The sequence below is a fragment of the Erythrolamprus reginae genome, chromosome 3, assembly GCF_031021105.1.
Source record: "Erythrolamprus reginae isolate rEryReg1 chromosome 3, rEryReg1.hap1, whole genome shotgun sequence".
Classification (NCBI taxonomy): Eukaryota; Metazoa; Chordata; class Lepidosauria; order Squamata; family Dipsadidae; genus Erythrolamprus; species Erythrolamprus reginae.
The window spans coordinates 177,473,028-177,492,633 of NC_091952.1; the positions used below are offsets into that span (position 1 = coordinate 177,473,028).

Consider the following 19,606-nt stretch of genomic DNA (forward strand, 5'->3'; position numbering starts at 1 on the left):
AATATTTTAGATAGTTTCCCCCCCTAATGGAGAAATGTGATTCCAAAACAAAATAAGTACACCTGACTCTTAAGGGTTGGCTAAGTAATGTTGATTTTTAAAGTGAGTGATACATTTAAATGCTTCTGGAATGAAAAATTGTAATTGCAGTTACCTTTCGGGTGGAACTGACTGTTGCTTGTATGTTTTCCTAGCCTTCTAACTACAAGACTCATCTCTTTTCTGAAAGTAACTCAGATTCTCTGAGCAATGTGAGTGAAAAAAGCTGGATTTATAACTTCCAAAGCAACACATTGCCCAAAGTGGTAGACTACACTAGGAAAAAACCAAAAATCAAAAGCAAGCTAAAAGGTAAAAACAATGATTGGAAACTAGTTATTGTTCAAAACTTTGCTAGAAGTAATTAGTTCAGTGCAACTTTTTTTCCAAATAACTGTAGATAAAATTAAACCAGAACTTCTAAAGCAAATATTAGGGGTCACAAGTCTTTTCAGCCCAGATTTAGGCTTGCAGCATTGGTGTGTGGGTGTCTTTATAGACTTGGCAGTGTTCAGTATCACATATTAAAGATTTCCAAGTTTGCATTTTGCTTCTAACTTGTTGAAAGTAGTTGGAAATATAGCTGTATTATCTCTGCTCATACTTGCAAACTTTCATATTATTTTCATTTTTCCTCTCACAGTATTGCCCTTGTCATCTCCAAGCAGTGGCAGTGATTATGATGCAAAGAAAGTAAGAAAAACTGGAATTGTTTTCATTTCCTTTTTCTTTTCTTTTTTCTTTTCTCTTCCTTTCTTCTTTTGATAGATGTGGCTCTGAGGAATATAGAACATGTAGAATTCTATTTGACCTAATATCTTTGCTCTTTTATTTTATTTTCACATTTCCCTGTCCTTTCACTGTCCTTGTACGATGTTAGAATTTCTATGAATATAAAGAAAGGATGTAAGTAAGAAGAGCCAAGTATAAGGAAACTATTTTGATGCTCTGCGTACCTTACTTCTATTGAATTCTATTGGATTAACATTCCAGTGGGCTGTCATTTGCTTCAAGAATGTCGCTATATTGCCAACAAGCACTAGACTTTTTAATATATATATACATAGGAAGAAATGGAGGAAACAGATAATTGGTCTAGTAGTAATATCATTATAACAAAGATACCAAGAACTTTATAACAAAGAAAGCAATCTTGGCCTATAACAAAGGTTCAAAATAGACCAGGAAATATAACACATAATTTCTGATATAATAGTACTTTAGATTTGTAACCGCATGTACCAGTCCTAACCTCCAACCTTTATTTGTGAAACCAGAGGCAAAAATGTCTGTCAAGGGAGAATCTGTGTTCAGTCTTGGGATGCTTGCGCTTATGGATACATCTGGAATCAAACAAGCTATGAATGAAATACAGCCATTCTAGTAGATCTAGAATTCTGGAACTACACCGCCTATGGTCTAACCCAGTGATTTTCAACCTTTTTTGAGCCGTGGCACATTTTTTGCATTTACGAAACCCTGGGGCACATTGAGTGGGGGGGGAGGGTGGGGGCTAAAAAAAGTTTGGACAAAAAAATTATCTCTCTCTCTTCCTCCTTTTGGCTCTATTTCTCTCTCCCTCCCTCTTTCTTTCTCTTCCTTCCTCTCTTTTTTGCTCTCTTCCCTCCCTCCCTCTATGTCTTTCTCTCTTTCTCCTTCCCTCCCTCTCTTTCTCTCTCTCTTTCTTTCTTTCTCTCTCTCTCTTGCTTTCTTTCTCTTGTTCTCTTTCTCTCTCTCTTTCTCTCTCTTTCTTGTTCTCTTTCTTTCTCTTGCTTTCTTTCTCTCTCCTGTTCTCTTTCTCTCTCTCTTCCTTTCTCTCTCTCTCTTGTTCTCTTTCTCTCGCTTTTTCTCTCTCTTGCTTTCTTTCTCTTGTTCTCTTTCTCTCTCTTGCTTTCTTTCTCTCTCTCGCTTTCTCTCTCTTGCTTTCTTTTTCTTTATCTCTTGCTTTCTTTCTCTCTCTGAGCTTCGCGGCACACCTGACCATGTCTCACGGCACACTGGTTGAAAAACACTGGTCTAACCTAAGTTTAGTGTTCTGTCGAGCTCTCTGGTAGAATCCTCCCAAAAATGCACAGATACAATTTCAGACACACACACGTTTGAAAATTCAAAACAATGTTCTTTATAATGAAAATTCACTTAAACCACGCCCTCTTTTGGTATAGCAAAGAGCACTCGTCTCCAAACAAACTGGTAATTTGTACAAGTCCCTTATCAGTTCTGTGATACTTAGCTTGCAGCTGTGAGGTAATTCACAGTCCTTCTTCTTTCACAAAGTGAAACACACTTTGCCCTGGTTTAGTTTTAAAGCGGGGAAAAATCAGCACACAAAAGGTCCAAGTCAGTAAAGCAGTCACGAAACACAATGATCAGATAATCCTCCACAATGGCCAAACCCACAGGCTGCTATTTATAGCAGCCTCACTAATTACCACAGCCCCACCCAACCACAGGTGGCCTCATTTTCTTTGATAATAATCTCTCAGTTATTGTTGCCTATGCATCGCTCTCTGCATGCGTGGCTGTATCATTAACTCTTGTTCTGAATCCAAGGAGGAGCTAGATAATTGATCTCCTTCTGAGCTGTCTGCCCCACTCTCCTCCTCCTTGTCACTCATGTCTTCTTGGTCAGAGGAGTCTTCATCAGCAGATTCCACGGGGGGGGGGGGGGCAAAACAGGCCTGCAGCATGTGGATGTCTCCCCCACATCCACAGTCCTTGGAGCAGGAGCTGGGCCAGAGCTAACCACAACAGTTTAGTATACAAAATTGTCTGCTGCAATCTCCTACTGGTTAATGACTACTTCAGCAACAACCAGAATAATGCACAGGCAAACAATAGATGGAAACTCAAAGTAAACTGCTTCAAACTTGATTGCAGAAAATGCGACTTCAGCAACAGAGTCGTCAATGACTGGAATAAACTACCTGACTCTGTTGTTACATCCTCAAACCCCCAAAACTTTAACCTAAAACTGTCTACCGTAGATGTCACTCCATTCCTAAGTTGTCTGTAAGGGGCGTGCATAAGTGCACCAGCATTAAATGCCTTTTCTACTGTTCCCATTATTTGTACTCATTTCTACAAAAAGATATTGATAAAATTGAACGGGTCCAAAGACGGGCTACAAGAATGGTGGAAGGTCTTAAGCATAAAACGTATCAGGAAAGACTTCATGAACTCAAACTGTATAGTCTGGAGGACAGAAGGAAAAGGGGGAAAAAGGTCGAAACATTTAAATATATTAAAGGGTTAAATAAGGTCCAGGAGGGAAGTGTTTTTAATAGGAAAGTGAACACAAGAACAAGGGGACACAATCTGAAGTTAGTTGGGGGAAAGATCAAAAGCAACATGAGAAAATATTATTTTTCTGAAAGAGTAGTAGATCCTTGGAACAAACTTCCAGCAGACGTAGTAGATAAATCCACAGTAACTGAATTTAAACATGCCTGGGATAAACATATATCCATCCTAAGATAAAATACAGAAAATAGTATAAGGGCAGACTAGAAGGACCAGGAGGTCTTTTTCTGCCGTCAGACTTCTATGTTTCTATGTTTCTTATGCACATCTCTAACTGTTTAAACCTGGGGTCCTCAAACTTGGCAACTTTAAGACTTGTGGACTTCAATTCCCAGAATACTCTGGCTGGAGAATTCTGGGAGTTGAAGTCCACAAGTCTTAAAGTTGCCAAGTTTGGGGACCCCTGGTTTAAACCTATACAGTCTGTTATGTTCATACTTAATAATTGTTTCCTCATACATGCTTGACCAATTAAATAAATAACATTAATCTTTTCAAGAGGTATATTTATTCAACTCTACAAGTTCTTTTATAGGAGGATTGGATTGAAAATTTGCCATGCTTTATTTTTTGTCCTAGCTTTTTTAAAAGATCTTTTGTGCTGCTTTTTTTTCCTCGTAGATTTTACATTATCAGTATCTCTTGATTGTAGAATTTGGTAGTGTTTCTAAATTTAATTTGATTTACTTGATCCTCTTAATCTCCAGTCTTTATTCCAGACAATATTAAAAACCAACAAACATAGTAATTCATTCATCGTCATTTCAATTTTATTATTCAGGCAAAGCCAAGACTTTAAACCTTAGCTGTGGTTTTTACCAGACTTTGTTATAAACAATGGGAGTTAGATTTCCTGTCCTTCACAACTCCCAGCAGCAACAAATTTAGACAATATGTACTTTCATCTGAGTAGTAGTATCATCCATGCATATTATTAAATGAAAAATTATTAAAATTCTACTGCAGAATAAATTAACAAGAACTTTTTTTCAGGTTGTTGAACTTTCTGATTAGTGTAGGTAATCTTCAGATTAGGACAACATAGAAACATAGAAGTCTGACGGCAGAAAAAGACCTCATGGTCCATCTAGTCTGCCCTTATACTATTTTCTGTATTTTATCTTAGGAGGGATATATGTTTATCCCAGGCATGTTTAAATACAGTTACTGTGGATTTATCTACCACGTCTGCTGGAAGTTTGTTCCAAGGATCTACTACTCTTTCAGTAAAATAATATTTTCTCATGTTGCTTTTGATCTTTCCCCCAACTAACTTCAGATTGTGTCCCCTTGTTCTTGTGTTCACTTTCCTATTAAAAACACTTCCCTCCTGGATCTTATTTAACCCTTTAACATATTTAAATGTTTCGATCATGTCCCCCCTTTTCCTTCTGTCCTCCAGACTATACAGATTGAGTTCATTAAGTCTTTCCTGATACGTTTTATGCTTAAGACCTTCCACCATTCTTGTAGCCCGTCTTTGGACCCGTTCAATTTTGTCAATATCTTTTTGTAGGTGAGGTCTCCAGAACTGAACACAGTATTCCAAATGTGGTCTCACCAGCGCTCTATATAAGGGGATCACAATCTCCCTCTTCCTGCTTGTTATACCTCTAGCTATGCAGCCAAGCATCCTACTTGCTTTCCCTACCGCCTGACTGCACTGTTAGATGTGCATATGGGATTCGGAACTGTTGCTAAACAATACAATTACAAAGCATGATGTCTTGCGACCACATCACTTAATGATGGCAATTCCGGCAGAGTCCCAATTGCCTTTGTTTGTTTGTTTGTTTGTTTATTTGTTTATTTATTTAATTGGATTTGTATGCCACCCCTCTCTGAGGACTCGGGGCGGCTCACAGCATATATAAAAACAGAACAATGATAAAAAATCCAATTAATACTACAGTTTAAAAACAATTAAAAGAAAAACTTATTGACCAATCATTTAACAATCATACTTAGAGCATTCAACGGTCATGGGGAAGATCTAAGAGTCCCAGGCTCGGAAGGCAAGGAGGGTGGGGGCAGTGCGAACCTCTGGGGGGAGCTGATTCCAGAGGGTCGGGACTCCCACAGAGAAGGCTCTTCCCCTAGGTCCCACCAGCCGACATTGTTTGGTCGACGGGAACCTAAGGAGGCAAACTCTGTGGGACCTCACCAGTTGCTGGGATTCGTGCGGCAGAAGGCGGTCTCCGATCCTATGCCATGTAGGGCTTTATAGGCCATAACCAACACTTTGAATTGTGCCTGGAAACTAATCGGTAGCCAATGCAGTCCACGGAATGATGGCAAGATGTGGGCATTTCTTGGAAGGTCCAAGACTGCTTGCGCAGCTGCATTTTGGACAAGTTGAAGTTTCCGAACACTCTTCAAAGGTAGCCCCATGTAGAGAGCATTGCAGTAGTCAAACCTCGAGGTGATAAGGGCATGAGTGACCGTGAGCAAAGTCTCCCTCTCCAAATAGGGCCTCAACTGGTGCACCAGGCGGACCCGGGCAAACACTCCCCTTGCCACAGCTGAAAGATGGTGTTCTAACGTCAGCTGTGGATCAAGGAGGACGCCCAAGTTGCAAACCCTCTCTGAGGGAGTCAATAATTCCCCATGGACATGTCCTTGGGAGCTGCCCTGTTGATTTTGCTTGTGGGAAATTGGCAGGGAATACAGGAAATCATGGTTATTTCTGACTTGCTGCAGGGCCATAATCGCAAATTAGGTGTCATGCTCAGATTATGATTAAATGACTTAAGTGACTTCAGCGTTCAAATGGCTGGAACGCTGAGAACCATAGTTCCCTCTAAGCTGAGCAGTGAGCAATCGCTCACTTAAAAATCATCATCAACTCAGAGTTTTCCAAATCTGCCCAGAAGCCGAGAGGGAAAGAGTGAGAGGGAAGGAGAGAGAGAGGAAGAGAGGAAGAGAGAGAAACAGATAGAAAAAAGAGAGGAAGGAAACGAGAAAGAAAAAGAATGGGAGTAAGGAAGAGAGAAAGAAAATCAAAATCTAGTTTGAAACTAGCTCAACTATTTAAGTGACATTTTGATATTGATAGAGTTGCCCTATTATGAGCTCACTGTTATAGACACACAGTACAGTATTTTATTTTGAAATTCTCTGAGGCAAAACTGAGGGTGGGTTTTTTATTTGTTTGTTTGTTTGTTTGTTTGTTTATTTATTTTTTCTGTTCCACCCAGTCCCGAAGGGACTGCCGCTCAGACACTATACTTTTCCGCCCACCCCCCAAAAAAATTAGAGGGAACACTGCTGAGAACCATTGTAAGTTCCCCTTGTTTAGCCCCATTATAACTTTGAACAATTGAATGAAAGGTTGTAACCCAAGGACTACCTGTATATAGCTACAGTAAGTGAAACAACTTGTATGCTAGGTGCATGCTACGTCTGTTGCTAGGTATTTGATTTGATGCTTTCAGTTTCTTCTCTAGGTGGAAAATTCAACAGTGCCTTGGGATAAAATACAAAGAAGAACACAGCCAGAGTCAGAGATGCATTACTCTGCAAACCATTACCCAGTTCCTGTTTGTTCAACTCCTAATCTGAACACTAGACAAAGTAAGTGCCTCCGTCCAATGTCATTTGAACTCTGCTTGAATCAAAAACTATATATCATATTCTAAGAACTTTTCTAGATAAGAACTGGATGTTCAAGATTTTTTTGCCTCTTCTTAAGAACCCTTTTCTACTTAAGAACCCGAGCTCGGAAAAATTTCCCAGGAAATTTGAGATTGGCACAAAGGCCCAGCCAGTTTCCTGCCATTCCTGCTTTAATCCCGGCCATCTTGGGCTTTTCTGGGCTGCCAGAGGAGCCTTTTGGTGATGCTTAAGGAGACTTTGGCAGTCCAGAGCGAATGAAGCATTTTCCTTTCTCTGGGCGCTTGGACAGGGAATAAACCTCTGCCAGCACCCAGAAAAAAGAAACACTCCCTTCGCTCTGGGCAGCCAAGGAGTCGCCTCAGTGAAGGAAAGGCGCCAGCTTCAAAGTGAGCGAGCGAGAGGAGAGGGGAGCCCTTCAGCATGGGAAGGAAGAGGTAGCAGGTAGCAGCAGCAGCAGCAGCAGCCAATGTATGGGAGGCAGTGTATGGGAGGCAGGTGCTCCTCGCCACCTCAGAGTCCCTCTTTTTTTTTAAGCCTTAAAGTTTTGGATTTTTTTGATTCCCCTCAACTCACCTTCTTACTTCGGCAGCGACTGTCCTCCTCTCCTTCTTCCTCCTTCTCCTTCCACCCAAATTCCAAGCATGCATTATGTGCTTTTACATTGATTCCTATGGGAAAAATTGCTTCTTCTTAAGAACGATTCTACTTAAGAACTTGGTCACGGAATGAATTAAGTTCTTAAGTAGAAGTACCACTCTATCTGTATTGTAATGTTTAAAATTGAAAGGCGTGCTTACATTTTTTTTTAAAAAAAAAAACAAAGCTTGATTTTGTTCAACACTTGTGAGAATGATACGTCTCTAAAGGAAATATTCATTCTCTAGTCATAATCCTACATACTCTGTGTTGTGATTCCGTCCGAGGCCCCTCAGGGAACAGCTGATCTTCTGTCGGTTTCCTGCTCAGAGGGGGAGGATGAGGAACAGGAGGTGCAGGCAGACGGGGAGGAGGAATCCCAGGCTGAGGAAGAGGGGGAACAGCCAGAAGCCCCCGAGAGGGAGCTCTCCCCAGCAAGCAGCCTGGATTCCTTAGGGGAAAATGCACAAGCAATAATCGATCTGCGACAGAGAAGAGCAACACAAAGAAGGGACCAATTGGCTAGGTACTTTCAGCACTAAAGAGGCAACAGCTGGGTTTGGGTGTGGTGCTCTCTGGAAAGGCTAAAAGGCAGACCCACCCTTCCTGGCTTGTGGAGTATTATCTTTGGGAGTCCTGGGACCTGGCTGTGATCTTTGGTGTCTTGGAATTCTGGTTTGTGACTTTGAATACTGAAACCTTGAGGGGAAAAGGTGGGGGTCTTATGCTCTACAGTGGTGGGTGTGCCAGCAAGAAGTTTGCTGTATTGTCTGGACATCAGGACTCTGCTGTAAAGTCTCCTAGCCTGCCTGTTGGGAAGAACAGGTTTTTCTCTGTGTTTATTTTTCAAGCTATAAAGTACTTTTGCTTTTACCAGCGTGTCTGGCTGTTTTTTCCAGTTGGTGTTGAGATCTGGGGGAACCCAGACAGAACACTCTGTGGCCCACAGTTGATATTATAGGAAATTATTTCAACTATTATATATTAACCCTTTAATTATCAAAACTACATAGGTTGTAAGGATATTTTTTTTTACACATTTGAAAAAATGAGGTGACCCTTGAATGTTAGATGGTGGTAGCAAGAATACAGATATAGTGGTACTTCTACTTAAGAACTTAATTCATTCCGTGACCAAGTTCTTAAGTAGAAACACTCTTAAGAAGAAGCAATTTTTCCCATAGGAATCAATGTAAAAGCATATAATGCATGCTTGGAATTTGGGTGGAAGGAGAAGGAGGAGGACAGTCGCTGCCGAAGTAAGAAGATGAGGTAAGGGGAATCAAAAAAATCCAAAAACCACTGCCCCAAAATAGGAGGGAGAACCAAAGTATGAAGATTCAGAAGGCTTCTGGAAGATGAAGTTTGAGAACTCTAGATTTCCACTTTATGGACTCGGGCATTCATTACTGCTAGTCCTTGACTTGCATACAGTTCATTGAGTGACCATTGAAAGTTACAACAGCACTGAAACAAATGACTTATGTTTTCACACTTACAATTTTTTCACACTAATCCTTAATTTGTGTGATGCTTTTCATCTAAGAAAAGATTCACCCCTCCCCAATCATTAGGAAAATACCTCTTGACAGACAAAAAATGTGTTATGACTGCTAGTATTGCTTTTCACACACATGTAGTAAAGTAAGATGTAAAATGATAAAGGCAGGATACAAATAAATTTATGTTTTAAAGTAGTCCCAAAGGTGCTTCTCCAAGAGACAAATGCACTTCCTTGTTTTTAAGCACATAGCTGGAGAAGCTTCTTGATTAAGATAACTGGCCACTTCAAATCTCAATCAGTGCTCATTTTGACAAATAAATAAATGAATAAAAATCATTAAAAAGTGAAACATTTTGAAAGAAAAAGAAAAAAAATCCAGGTGCCTCTTGAAAAAGCACCTTTGGGGTGACCATGACCTCAATAGACTCCATTTTAAAGTAGTTTTACTATCTTTTTTTTTAGATGGCTTAGAAATGATGGATGCCACTTTCCCGTTAAGCAGCGGTTATTTGTCCTGTCCATCAGATGATAAAACAAGCAAGGTATAGGTTTTGGAAACACATGTGTACACAGATGGAATGCATGAAATATATACTGCATTTTGTTTATTTGTATTTATGTATAAAACACCAGATTATTTCAATTGCATTGCTCCATTATAATACTAAAATCTGTTTGAAAAATATTGCAATTGGGATATTTTTCTTCTTCTTTTTTTTAATGCTTTCTAGAAAGATGAAGCTGCAGCTAATACTGTACTTTTCGAAGATAAAATCCCCAATTCTAAGAGGACATTTTCAGGTAAAATTAGGTTTTTAGTTTTTTCTTAATATTAGATTTGTGCCTGTACAATATTGTTTTATCGCTTGTTGTGAGCCGCCCCGAGTCTTCGGAGAGGGGCGGCATACAAATCTAATAAATTATTATTATTATTATTATTATTATTATTATTATTATTATTATTATTATTATTAAAATAAATGCTAGCAAAGGAAAATTGGATAAAGCTGAAATAAAAATATCCGTCTTGACATCAGTTTTTTAGTTTTTAAAGAGAAGGATGGTATCAGTCCTCTCTGCTTTCTCTCCTGCTTTTGTGGCCCGGACATTTAATTATCAACATTTGAAAAAAGCAAGCTGTATGGGTCCAAATGATGGAAACAAAGCTTGTTTTCAAGTCCCATCAAAATTTCAGTGACATTTAAAACAGTAAAAGTTTAAACTGGTGAAACTTCCCACTAACTATTGAATATGGATTTCTTTTCCTAGAATGGTCAGCTGATTTCAATAGAAAGCGCTCGAAACAAACGCTTGATAATGAATTGAGCTTTGCCTTTGAACCAAGAAAGCTCTTTTCCTCCATAGAAATCGCAGATGGAACACCAAAAGGTAATCACGCTAGAACTGCAGTTTAATGTTTCCAAATGTAAAATAATGCACTTGGGGAAAAGGAATCCTCAATCTGAGTATTGTATTGGCAGTTCTGTGTTAGCAAATACTTCAGAAGAAAAGGATTTAGGGGTAGTGATTTCTGACAGTCTCAAAATGGGTGAACAGTGCAGTCAGACGGTAGGGAAAGCAAGTAGGATGCTTGGCTGCATAGCTAGAGGTATAACAAGCAGGAAGAGGGAGATTATGATCCCGCTATATGGAATGCTGGTGAGACCACATTTGGAATACTGTGTTCAGTTCTGGGGACCTCACCTACAAAAAGATATTGACAAAATTGAACGGGTCCAAAGACGGGCTACAAGAATGGTGGAAGGTCTTAAGCATAAAACGTATCAGGAAAGACTTAATGAACTCAATCTGTATAGTCTGGAGGACAGAAGGAAAAGGGGGGACATGATCGAAACATTTAAATATATTAAAGGGTTAAATAAGGTCCAGGAGGGAAGTGTTTTTAATAGGAAAGTGAACACAAGAACAAGGGGACACAATCTGAAGTTAGTTGGGGGAAAGATCAAAAGCAACATGAGAAAATATTATTTTACTGAAAGAGTAGTAGATCCTCGGAACAAACTTCCAGCAGACGTGGTAGATAAATCCACAGTAACTGAATTTAAACATGCCTGGGATAAACATATATCCATCCTAAGATAAAATACAGAAAATAGTATAAGGGCAGACTAGATGGACCATGAGGTCTTTTTCTGCCGTCAGACTTCTATGTTCTATGTTTCTATGTTTATAAATATCAGGATCACTAAGTGTCTTATTCAATGGTGAGTACCAGTAATAATGGTGAGTAAATGGTTTTTAAGGGAATGGGAAATGGTAATTTAGGGGTTTAAAGTGTTAAGGGAAGGCTTGTGATACTGTCCATAGCCAAAAATGGTGTATTTACTTCCGCATCTCTATTTCGCGGAAATTCGACTTTCGTGGGCGGTCTCGGAACGCATCCCTGCAGAAATCGAGGGAACACTGTATTTATTTGAGGAGTTTTTCCTCTTGTACACCCTGTCTGCAAAGTTAAGAGTTTTCCTATTTGTTCAGTTAAACACAGCTTTGTATTTTCCTGATTATCCTTTGGCTGGTTATAGTTATAACTACCTTGCTTTCTTTTTTGCAGATCGATCTTTAAATGATTTTGAGAACGAAGAATTTGGTGACACTGAGGTTTTTGCTGCTTTCGGGAATTTTTCAAGAGAGTTAAAAAAAAGATTTTGGGTAATTCTTTTTCCTTACAATTGGCCAACTCTCATTTTTATACTAGCAAATACCTTCTAGATTAGCTCACCAATATGTAAACATTTTCCTCCTATTGCAAATTTCCCTTATGTGCAACAGGCTGTCTCTCCTCTTTTCTTGTCCTCCTGTGATAAGGCAATACAGTCAGCTGTTAGTTCAAACTGATCTTTTATTGCTCCAACTTTCCCCCAAAAGATCCCATGTTTATGGCAAGTCTCCTCTCTCACACACACACATACCCCAAGCTACAAGAAATAAATTGGAATCACTGTATAATATGTAATTAGATATTTTGCTCTTGGCTTATACTGGTTTATACAAGAAACACCCCCGATATGGTGGTGGGGTATGTGTGTGTGTGTCGGGGTGGTGGGCATTTTTTCCCCACTATGCTCTGTTTTATGTTGTGTACATTTTAACTTTGCTAAAAAATCAATAATAATAATAATTTTAAAAAGCCCACACACACATACCTTCAGCAACCTCTGGCTGCAAGTAGTTCAATAAAATGTTGTGAGCACAACGACTGCACAGCAAGAAATCCAGGGGGGAAAGGGGAAAAATCAATTAGTCCAGGAAGCAAAGGAACAAGGCAATTAGTCCAGGAAACAAGGAATAAATCAAGAAGTCCGGGAAACTCCGAACATCAGCAACGACACACAAAACTCCACCAATTCAGCATTTGTTCCTGACAAACGTCCCTCCCTATATCCTCTACTTAAGTCTCAGTCCCCATGTGTGCTTTGTGAAGAGGGGCAGGGCCAGTCAGGGGCTGCACTTGCCTCCGTTTACCAGGACACCTCTGGGCGGGTGGCGGTTGCAGTCATGCGGATGGGGGCTTGCACCCAGTGTGAGATTTGCTTCCTGCGCATGCAGCAAAATCTCGTGTGAGGGTGTTCGTGACCGCGAGATTTTGGCGGAAGCAAAAAAATACACAAAAATCACCAAAATCTCACGGTCACATGCATCTTCACACGAGATTTTGCTTCCTGTGCATGTGCAGGAAGGAAATCTCACACAGGGCCCAGCACGCTGAGCGCTGGTCAGCTGGAGCTGGGTGCGCAGTTCCATTTCTGCTACCAGAACGACACACCCCCCCTCTGTGGGGGGAGCAGCCCACCCCTGGGCAGGGCGCTCTCCTTCTGAGTCATCGGATTGGCATGCGCAGTTCCCACCTCTCCATTCTCCATGCTCGAGGATCAGAAGAGGGCAGTCCTTGCTCATGGCCTGAGTTCTGTTGCTCTTATTTATAGAAACATAGAAGTCTGACGGCAGAAAAAGATCTCGTGGTCCATCTAGTCTGCCCTTATACTATTTTCTCTATTTTATCTTAGGATGGATATATGTTTATCCCAGGCATGTTTAAATTCAGTTACTGTGGATTTATCTACCACGTCTGCTGGAAGTTGGTTCCAAGGATCTACTACTCTTTCAGTAAAATAATATTTTCTCATGTTGCTTTTGATCTTTCCCCCAACTAACTTCAGATTGTGTCCCCTTGTTCTTGTGTTCACTTTCCTATTAAAAACACTTCCCTCCTGGACCTTATTTAACCCTTTAACATATTTAAAGTTTCGATCATGTCCCCCCTTTTCCTTCTTTTCCTCCAGACTATACAGATTGAGTTCATTAAGTCTTTCCTGATACGTTTTATGCTTAAGACCTTCCACCATTCTTGTAGCCCGTCTTTGCACCTGTTCAATTTTGTCAATATCTTTTTGTAGGTGAGGTCTCCAGAACTGAACACATTAACCTATGTAAAGATTTTAAAAATTAAACATTGCTTGGTGCAAAATTTGGAGTGCATGCATAGTATAGCTGCCGTTTTGTAGCACAGATGTTAGATGTAACTGACATTGGGTACAAATCAGAAATACATACTAAATGAGCTATTTACAAACAATTCTTTGGAACGTCGCCCTTGGCCTTAACAGGACTTGATATAAAACATTTGTGTGCTTGTTTTGTATGTTGGACAACTTTGAACATCCAGGGAAATCTGAAAATAGCAAATATTTCATTGACATGTTGTACTCTGACAATAAAGGCTTAAAATTGAAATTGACATTAAAAACACTTCCCTCCTGAACCTTATTTAACCCTTTAACATATTTAAACGTTTCGATCATGTTCCCCCTTTTCCTTCTGTCCTCCAGACTATACATTATTTATTTATTTATTATTTATTTATTTATTTTGTCCCATGCATAATACACACTGAAGAGAAAGATATGTAATAATATAAGTAAAGAAAAGAATAGAAGAAAAGATATAAAAGTATAGGTGACAATATTAGAAAGGAAGAAAAGATAAATGAGATGAGAGACAATTGGACAGGAGACGGAAGGCACACTGCTGCACTTACGCCCCTTACTGACCTCTAAGGAACCTGGAGAGGTCAATCATGGATAGTCTAAGGGAAAAATGTTGGGGGTTAGGGGTTGACACTACTGAGTCAGGTAATGAGTTCCACGCTTCGACAACTCGGTTTTCACTGCCTGCCTTGGTCATCCTGCCCCCATTCCTCCTTGCTAACAAACCGTCCCAATCCTGAGGGGCCTTGGGCTGCCTCGTCCTGCTCCTCCCCACATTCCTCCGAAGCCGCCCCCGAGTCTTCGTCAGCTACAGCTCCTGCTCATCCTCCCCTGTAGATTCAGGCTCTGACAGGGGCGTGACACTTCCCTTCCATCTCTTTTTTTATACCGTATGCAGACCGTTTAGATTGGGGTTATTCTTCTTACTACAAATAATTTGTGATTCTAATATCTCAAGTACTGTGACTTAGGTTAGATTGAAGAAGATGGCGTTGTGTTCACACGAAGTCGTGAATGCAACTGGACAGAATCTATCAGCCTTGTTCGATCGGATCTATCAGAGGCGGTAAGTGGTCCATATCTTGTAGTATAAGCCCACTAATCTCTTTTCCTAGTAGACGTTCAAAGAGACAGGGCACCTTATGCATCTGGCAAGATAGCTCCTGGTTTATAAGATGCTGGTCTGTTTGCTTAGGAAAAACATGGCTAAGGAATATTTAGTTAAAATAATGGGCAAAAAAAGCCTAATGTATACACTGCCTGATTTTCGTATTTCAACCCACGACTATTCTTGCTGCATATGCCTTGCATTGGAAGTGTTTCTATAAGTGGTTCTATATATATCTCCGGGACCGTCTTCTGCCGCACGAATCCCAGCGACCAGTTAGGTCCCACAGAGTTGGCCTTCTCCAGGTCCCGTCGACTAAACAATGTCGTTTGGCAGGACCCAGGGGAAGAGCCTTCTCTGTGGTGGCCCCGACACACTGGAACCAACTCCCCCCAGATATCAGAGTTGCCCCCACCCTCCTTGCCTTTCGTAAGCTCCTTAAAACCCACCTCTGTCGTCAGGCATGGGGGAACTGAGATACTCCCTTTCCCCCTAGGCTTATAAAATTTATGCATGGTATGTCTGTATGTATGATTGGTTTCTTAAATTGGGGTTTTTAATATCACTTTTAATATTAGATTTGTTCATATTGTCTTTTTACTGTTGTTAGCCGTCCCGAGTCTACGGAGAGGGGCGGCATACAAATCTAATTAATAAAATAAATAAATAAAAATAAATAAACAATTAAACAAATTGGGGTGACAAGTTAGACATTGGTTAGGCTTATTTGTGCCTTGCTGAGCATCAAAGTAGAATGTGTACAACGGTAGTCTTAGATTGTAGATAGTTGAGGGAAACCTGTGCACAATGATTACTTTTAACAAGGCTTCCACAACAAAAACCGAATGTCCCAAAAATACGATTCACAATTAATTTACAGGAAGTCCTTGACTTAGGACCACAATTGAGCTCAACATTTTTGCTGCTAAGTGAGACATTTGTTCAGTGGATTTTGCTTCATTTTGCGACCTTTCCTGGTTAAGTGAATCACTGCAGTTGTTCAATTAGTAACATGGTTGTTACATGAATCTGAAGTCCCATGGACTTAGCTTGTCAGACGTTCACAAAGGGTGATCTCATTGACTCCAGGACACTATAGTCGTCATAAATCTGAGCCAATTGCCAAGGTTCTGAATTTTGATCAAGTTACCGTGAGGCTGCTGCAAAGGCCATAAATGTGGAAAAAATGATCATAAAACAATATTTTCAGTGTTGTTGTAAATGGTCATTAAATAAACTTTTGTAAGTTGAGGACTACCAATTACAGATTATTCATGAACTGGGAGAGCCAATGGCAACAAGACGGAGTGGCTGTGGGTTCTGCCTCCCAAGGACAATTCCATCTGTCCGTCCATACCCCTGGGGGGGGGGGGAATTACTGACCCCCTCAGAGAGGGTCCGCAACTTGGGCGTCCTCCTCGACCCACAGCTCACATTAGAGAAACATCTTTTAGCTGTGGCGAGGGGGGCATTTGCCCAGGTTCACCTGGTGCACCAGTTGCGGCCCTATCTGGACCAGGACTCACTGCTCAGAGTCACTCATGCCCTCATCACCTCGAGGTTCGACTACTGTAATGCTCTCTACATGGAGCTACCTTTGAAAAGTGTTCGGAAACTTCAGATCGTGCAGAATGCAGCTGCGAGAGCAATCATGGGCTTCCCAAGGCATGCCCATGTTACACCAACACTCCGCAGTCTGCATTGGTTGCCGATCAATTTCCAGTCACAATTCAAAGTGTTGGTTATGACCTATAAAGCCCTTCATGGCATCGGACCAGAATATCTCCAGGACCGCCTTCTGCCGCACGAATCCCAGCGACTGGTTAGGTCCCACAGAGTTGGCCTTCTCCGGGTCCCGTCGACTAAACAATGTCGTTTGGCGGGTCCCAGGGAAAGAGCCTTCTCTGTGGCGGCCCCGACTCTCTGGAACCAGCTCCCCCCAGATATCAGAGTTGCCCCCACCCTCCTTGCCTTTCGCAAGCTCCTTAAAACCCACCTCTGTCGTCAGGCATGGGGGAATTGATATTTTTTTCCCTTCCCCCTAGGCTTATAGAATTTATACATGCTTGTTTGTATGATTGGTCTCTTAAATTGGGGTTTTTTAGATTGCTTTTTAATATTGGATTTGTTACATTGTTTTTTTTATTGTTGTTAGCCGCCCCGAGTCTTCGGAGAGGGGCGGCATACAAATCTAATAAATAAATAAACAAGGTCAGCCAATGAATTGGCATAGCAGCTGAGTCATGCAATGGGAACTTTAATCTGAGTCTGTGCAGAGAATCAAAACTGAAGCTAGAAGGCTGGGTGTGGCTCAGTCACTTTATATTCTGTCTGCTCTGAACTCTGAAACAAAACTGTTCTCTGCTGCTGGCATTGTATATATATTTTTGTATATAAAGAAGTTTCTTATTTAAATCAATCCTCCTAAATGAGTTGCCTGTGTGTGTGCTTTCGTGATTTAATTTTGTAACAAACGCTGATAGTATCTTTGATATATCTGCTGCAGACTGTATGAATTGGAAATCTTCCACAAGAGTGTCGTTAAAGAACTTAGCAGCCTTGAGAACAAAACAATGTTTCTCTCAAGCCTTGAAAATGAAACCCTGGTATGTGTGATTATTTTTTTCTCCATTGCTGGTTAATTGGTTTAATGTTTTGTCATGTGACTCACGTTAAGAAAATTTGTTACAGGAATTTTGGACAAAACAATCCAATAAACTGAACAGTAAACTGAATGCATTTTGCATTCATCAGATTCAGAGGTATTTAATTTTCTCCTATCTGTCCAAAAAGCACCATTAAACACTTCCTTTGCACCATTTTTCTCTGGTATGTGGGTTCAAACATCTCTATCTCACCACTGCTAGACTATTTTGCACTATAAATTAAAAGTAACAAACATCAGGAAATGGATGGTACTTTCTTCTCCTGTGCTCTATCTATCAGTCTGAGTAAGATGATTTTTTTTTTAATAAAGCAGTAGCAATATCCCTTAGCAATAGACTTGTATATCACTCCATAGTGTTTTACAGCTGTCTTTGGATGATTTACAATGTCAGCATATTGCTCTCAACAATCTGGATCCTCATTTTCCCCAACTCAGAAGGATGAAAGTCTGAATCAACCTTCAGCCGGTCAGGATCAAACTGCTGCTGGTGGGCAGAGTTAGCCTGCAATACTGCATCCTAACCATTGCACTGCTGTGATTCATTCACATATACAGTATAATTTCCCAATTATGGACAATCTGTCGTGTTGTATCCTGACTTGCAAATCCTATATTGGGCACCGCTGATACTTTACCTGACACATTCATTTCTTGCTTTTTGTACTAGAGGTGAAAGACTCTATCCTATACAGTACTGCACAAATAACAATGAAATTTAGATTGCAGTCTTTTGTTTGTTTGGGGTTTTTTGGGTGTGTGTGTGTCCCAGGTCTGTTGTATGAGTGAAGTGAGAACTAAATAGATAAATTTCACTTCTAAACTAGTTCTGTTTCCACTTTGCACATCTCAATTGCTTCTCCTTTGCCTTGTATTTCAGGTTAGAATCCATGGATGTACAGCAGGAAGACGCAAAGGGCCTTGATGGAACCATTCACAATGAAAATGTACGTGTTATAATTCAGTATACATTTCAACGTGAAACTTGGGAAACGTAAGAATTAACAGATTTCAACCGAGTGTGAAAATACATTTTTTTTACTAAACATTTCACGCAGAGATTAAGTTACCCACATGAGCAACGCTCTTCAGTTTGACATGTTGTGGCTTTTCCTACACGATGAGTTAATATAAGAACAAATTATATTTTAACTTGTGGTTAGTTTTCGTTACCGCTGCAAAATGTCAACATAAATTATGAAACCATTTTCTCTTTCCCCACAGGATAGAAACGCCACTGACCACATGGGAGAGCAGAGCAAAACGTCTGTCGGTCCTGCTAACTAACTTACATTTATCTTAAATGCAAGCTTAAGCAACGCTCATCCAATATATTGCCATTTAAAAATACAATGGGTTGAATATATTCAGTATGTAGTATTGTCTCGTTATTCAGCACAAACATGAATTTTCAGTTGTCTTCTTGGCCAGAAGGGGGTAATATTGACTAGTTTTTGCATTGGAAGAAAACCCTTCAAATTCTGTTTTGAACCACAGCAATCAGTTACATTGGACTATCTATCTGTCTGTCTGTCTCCACCCACCCATCCATTTTTATGGTGGAGATTGTCAGTAGCTTTCACAAATGAAAAATTAGGTACTGTAATCCTCAACTTGCAATTGATCACTTAGCAATCAAAGTTATGCTAGCCCCCACCTTCCCCAAGCTGCTTACGATGTACTTCTTAAGTTCTGGTGGCCACATTCTGTGTGCTCAGCAACTGGATTGCATTTTTAAACGGGTCCAAAGACGAGCTGCAAAAATTGTGGAAGGTCTTAAGCACAAAACTTACCACGAAAGACTTAATGAACTCAATCTGTATAGTCTGGAGGACAGAAGGGAAAGGGGGGACATGATCGAAACATTTAAATATGTTAAAGGGTTAAATAAGGTTCAGGAGGGAAGTGTTTTTAATAGGAAAGTGAACACAAGAACAAAGGGACAGAATCTGAGGTTAGTTGGGGGAAAGATCAGAAGCAACGTGAGAAAATATTATTTTACTGAAAGAGTAGTAGATGCTTGGAACAAACTTCCATCGGATGTGGTTGGTAAATCCACAGTAACTGAATTTAAACATGCCTGGGATAAACATATATCCATCCTAAGATAAAGTACAGGAAATAGTATAAGGGCAGACTAGATGGACCATGAGGTCTTTTTCTGCCCTCAATCTTCTATGTTTCTATTTATCACTATTTGCAGCACCGCAGTCTCTAGTCATATCTTTTAC

At 40.3% G+C, this 19,606-nt stretch overlaps 1 protein-coding gene across 7 annotated transcripts in view; it reads left to right on the plus strand.

Annotated features, from left to right (window-relative positions):
- The window catches only part of SYCP2L (synaptonemal complex protein 2 like), a 67,315-nt gene extending 48,570 nt beyond the window's left edge, over positions 1-18,745 (plus strand). For 6 of the 7 annotated variants that reach the window (XM_070747250.1, XM_070747251.1, XM_070747252.1 and 3 more), the window contains exons 26-37: positions 195-351; positions 683-732; positions 6,789-6,915; positions 9,560-9,639; positions 9,829-9,898; positions 10,367-10,486; positions 11,670-11,767; positions 14,574-14,668; positions 17,217-17,316; positions 17,402-17,472; positions 18,256-18,322; positions 18,600-18,745. In XM_070747250.1, coding sequence (XP_070603351.1) covers positions 195-351; positions 683-732; positions 6,789-6,915; positions 9,560-9,639; positions 9,829-9,898; positions 10,367-10,486; positions 11,670-11,767; positions 14,574-14,668; positions 17,217-17,316; positions 17,402-17,472; positions 18,256-18,322; positions 18,600-18,662 — 1,098 coding nt within the window. In that variant the 3' untranslated portion in view covers positions 18,663-18,745. The remainder of the gene's footprint in view (positions 1-194; positions 352-682; positions 733-6,788; positions 6,916-9,559; positions 9,640-9,828; positions 9,899-10,366; positions 10,487-11,669; positions 11,768-14,573; positions 14,669-17,216; positions 17,317-17,401; positions 17,473-18,255; positions 18,323-18,599) is intronic. The other variant, XM_070747255.1, reaches the window with a different exon arrangement.
- The last annotated feature ends 861 nt before the right edge of the window (positions 18,746-19,606 follow it).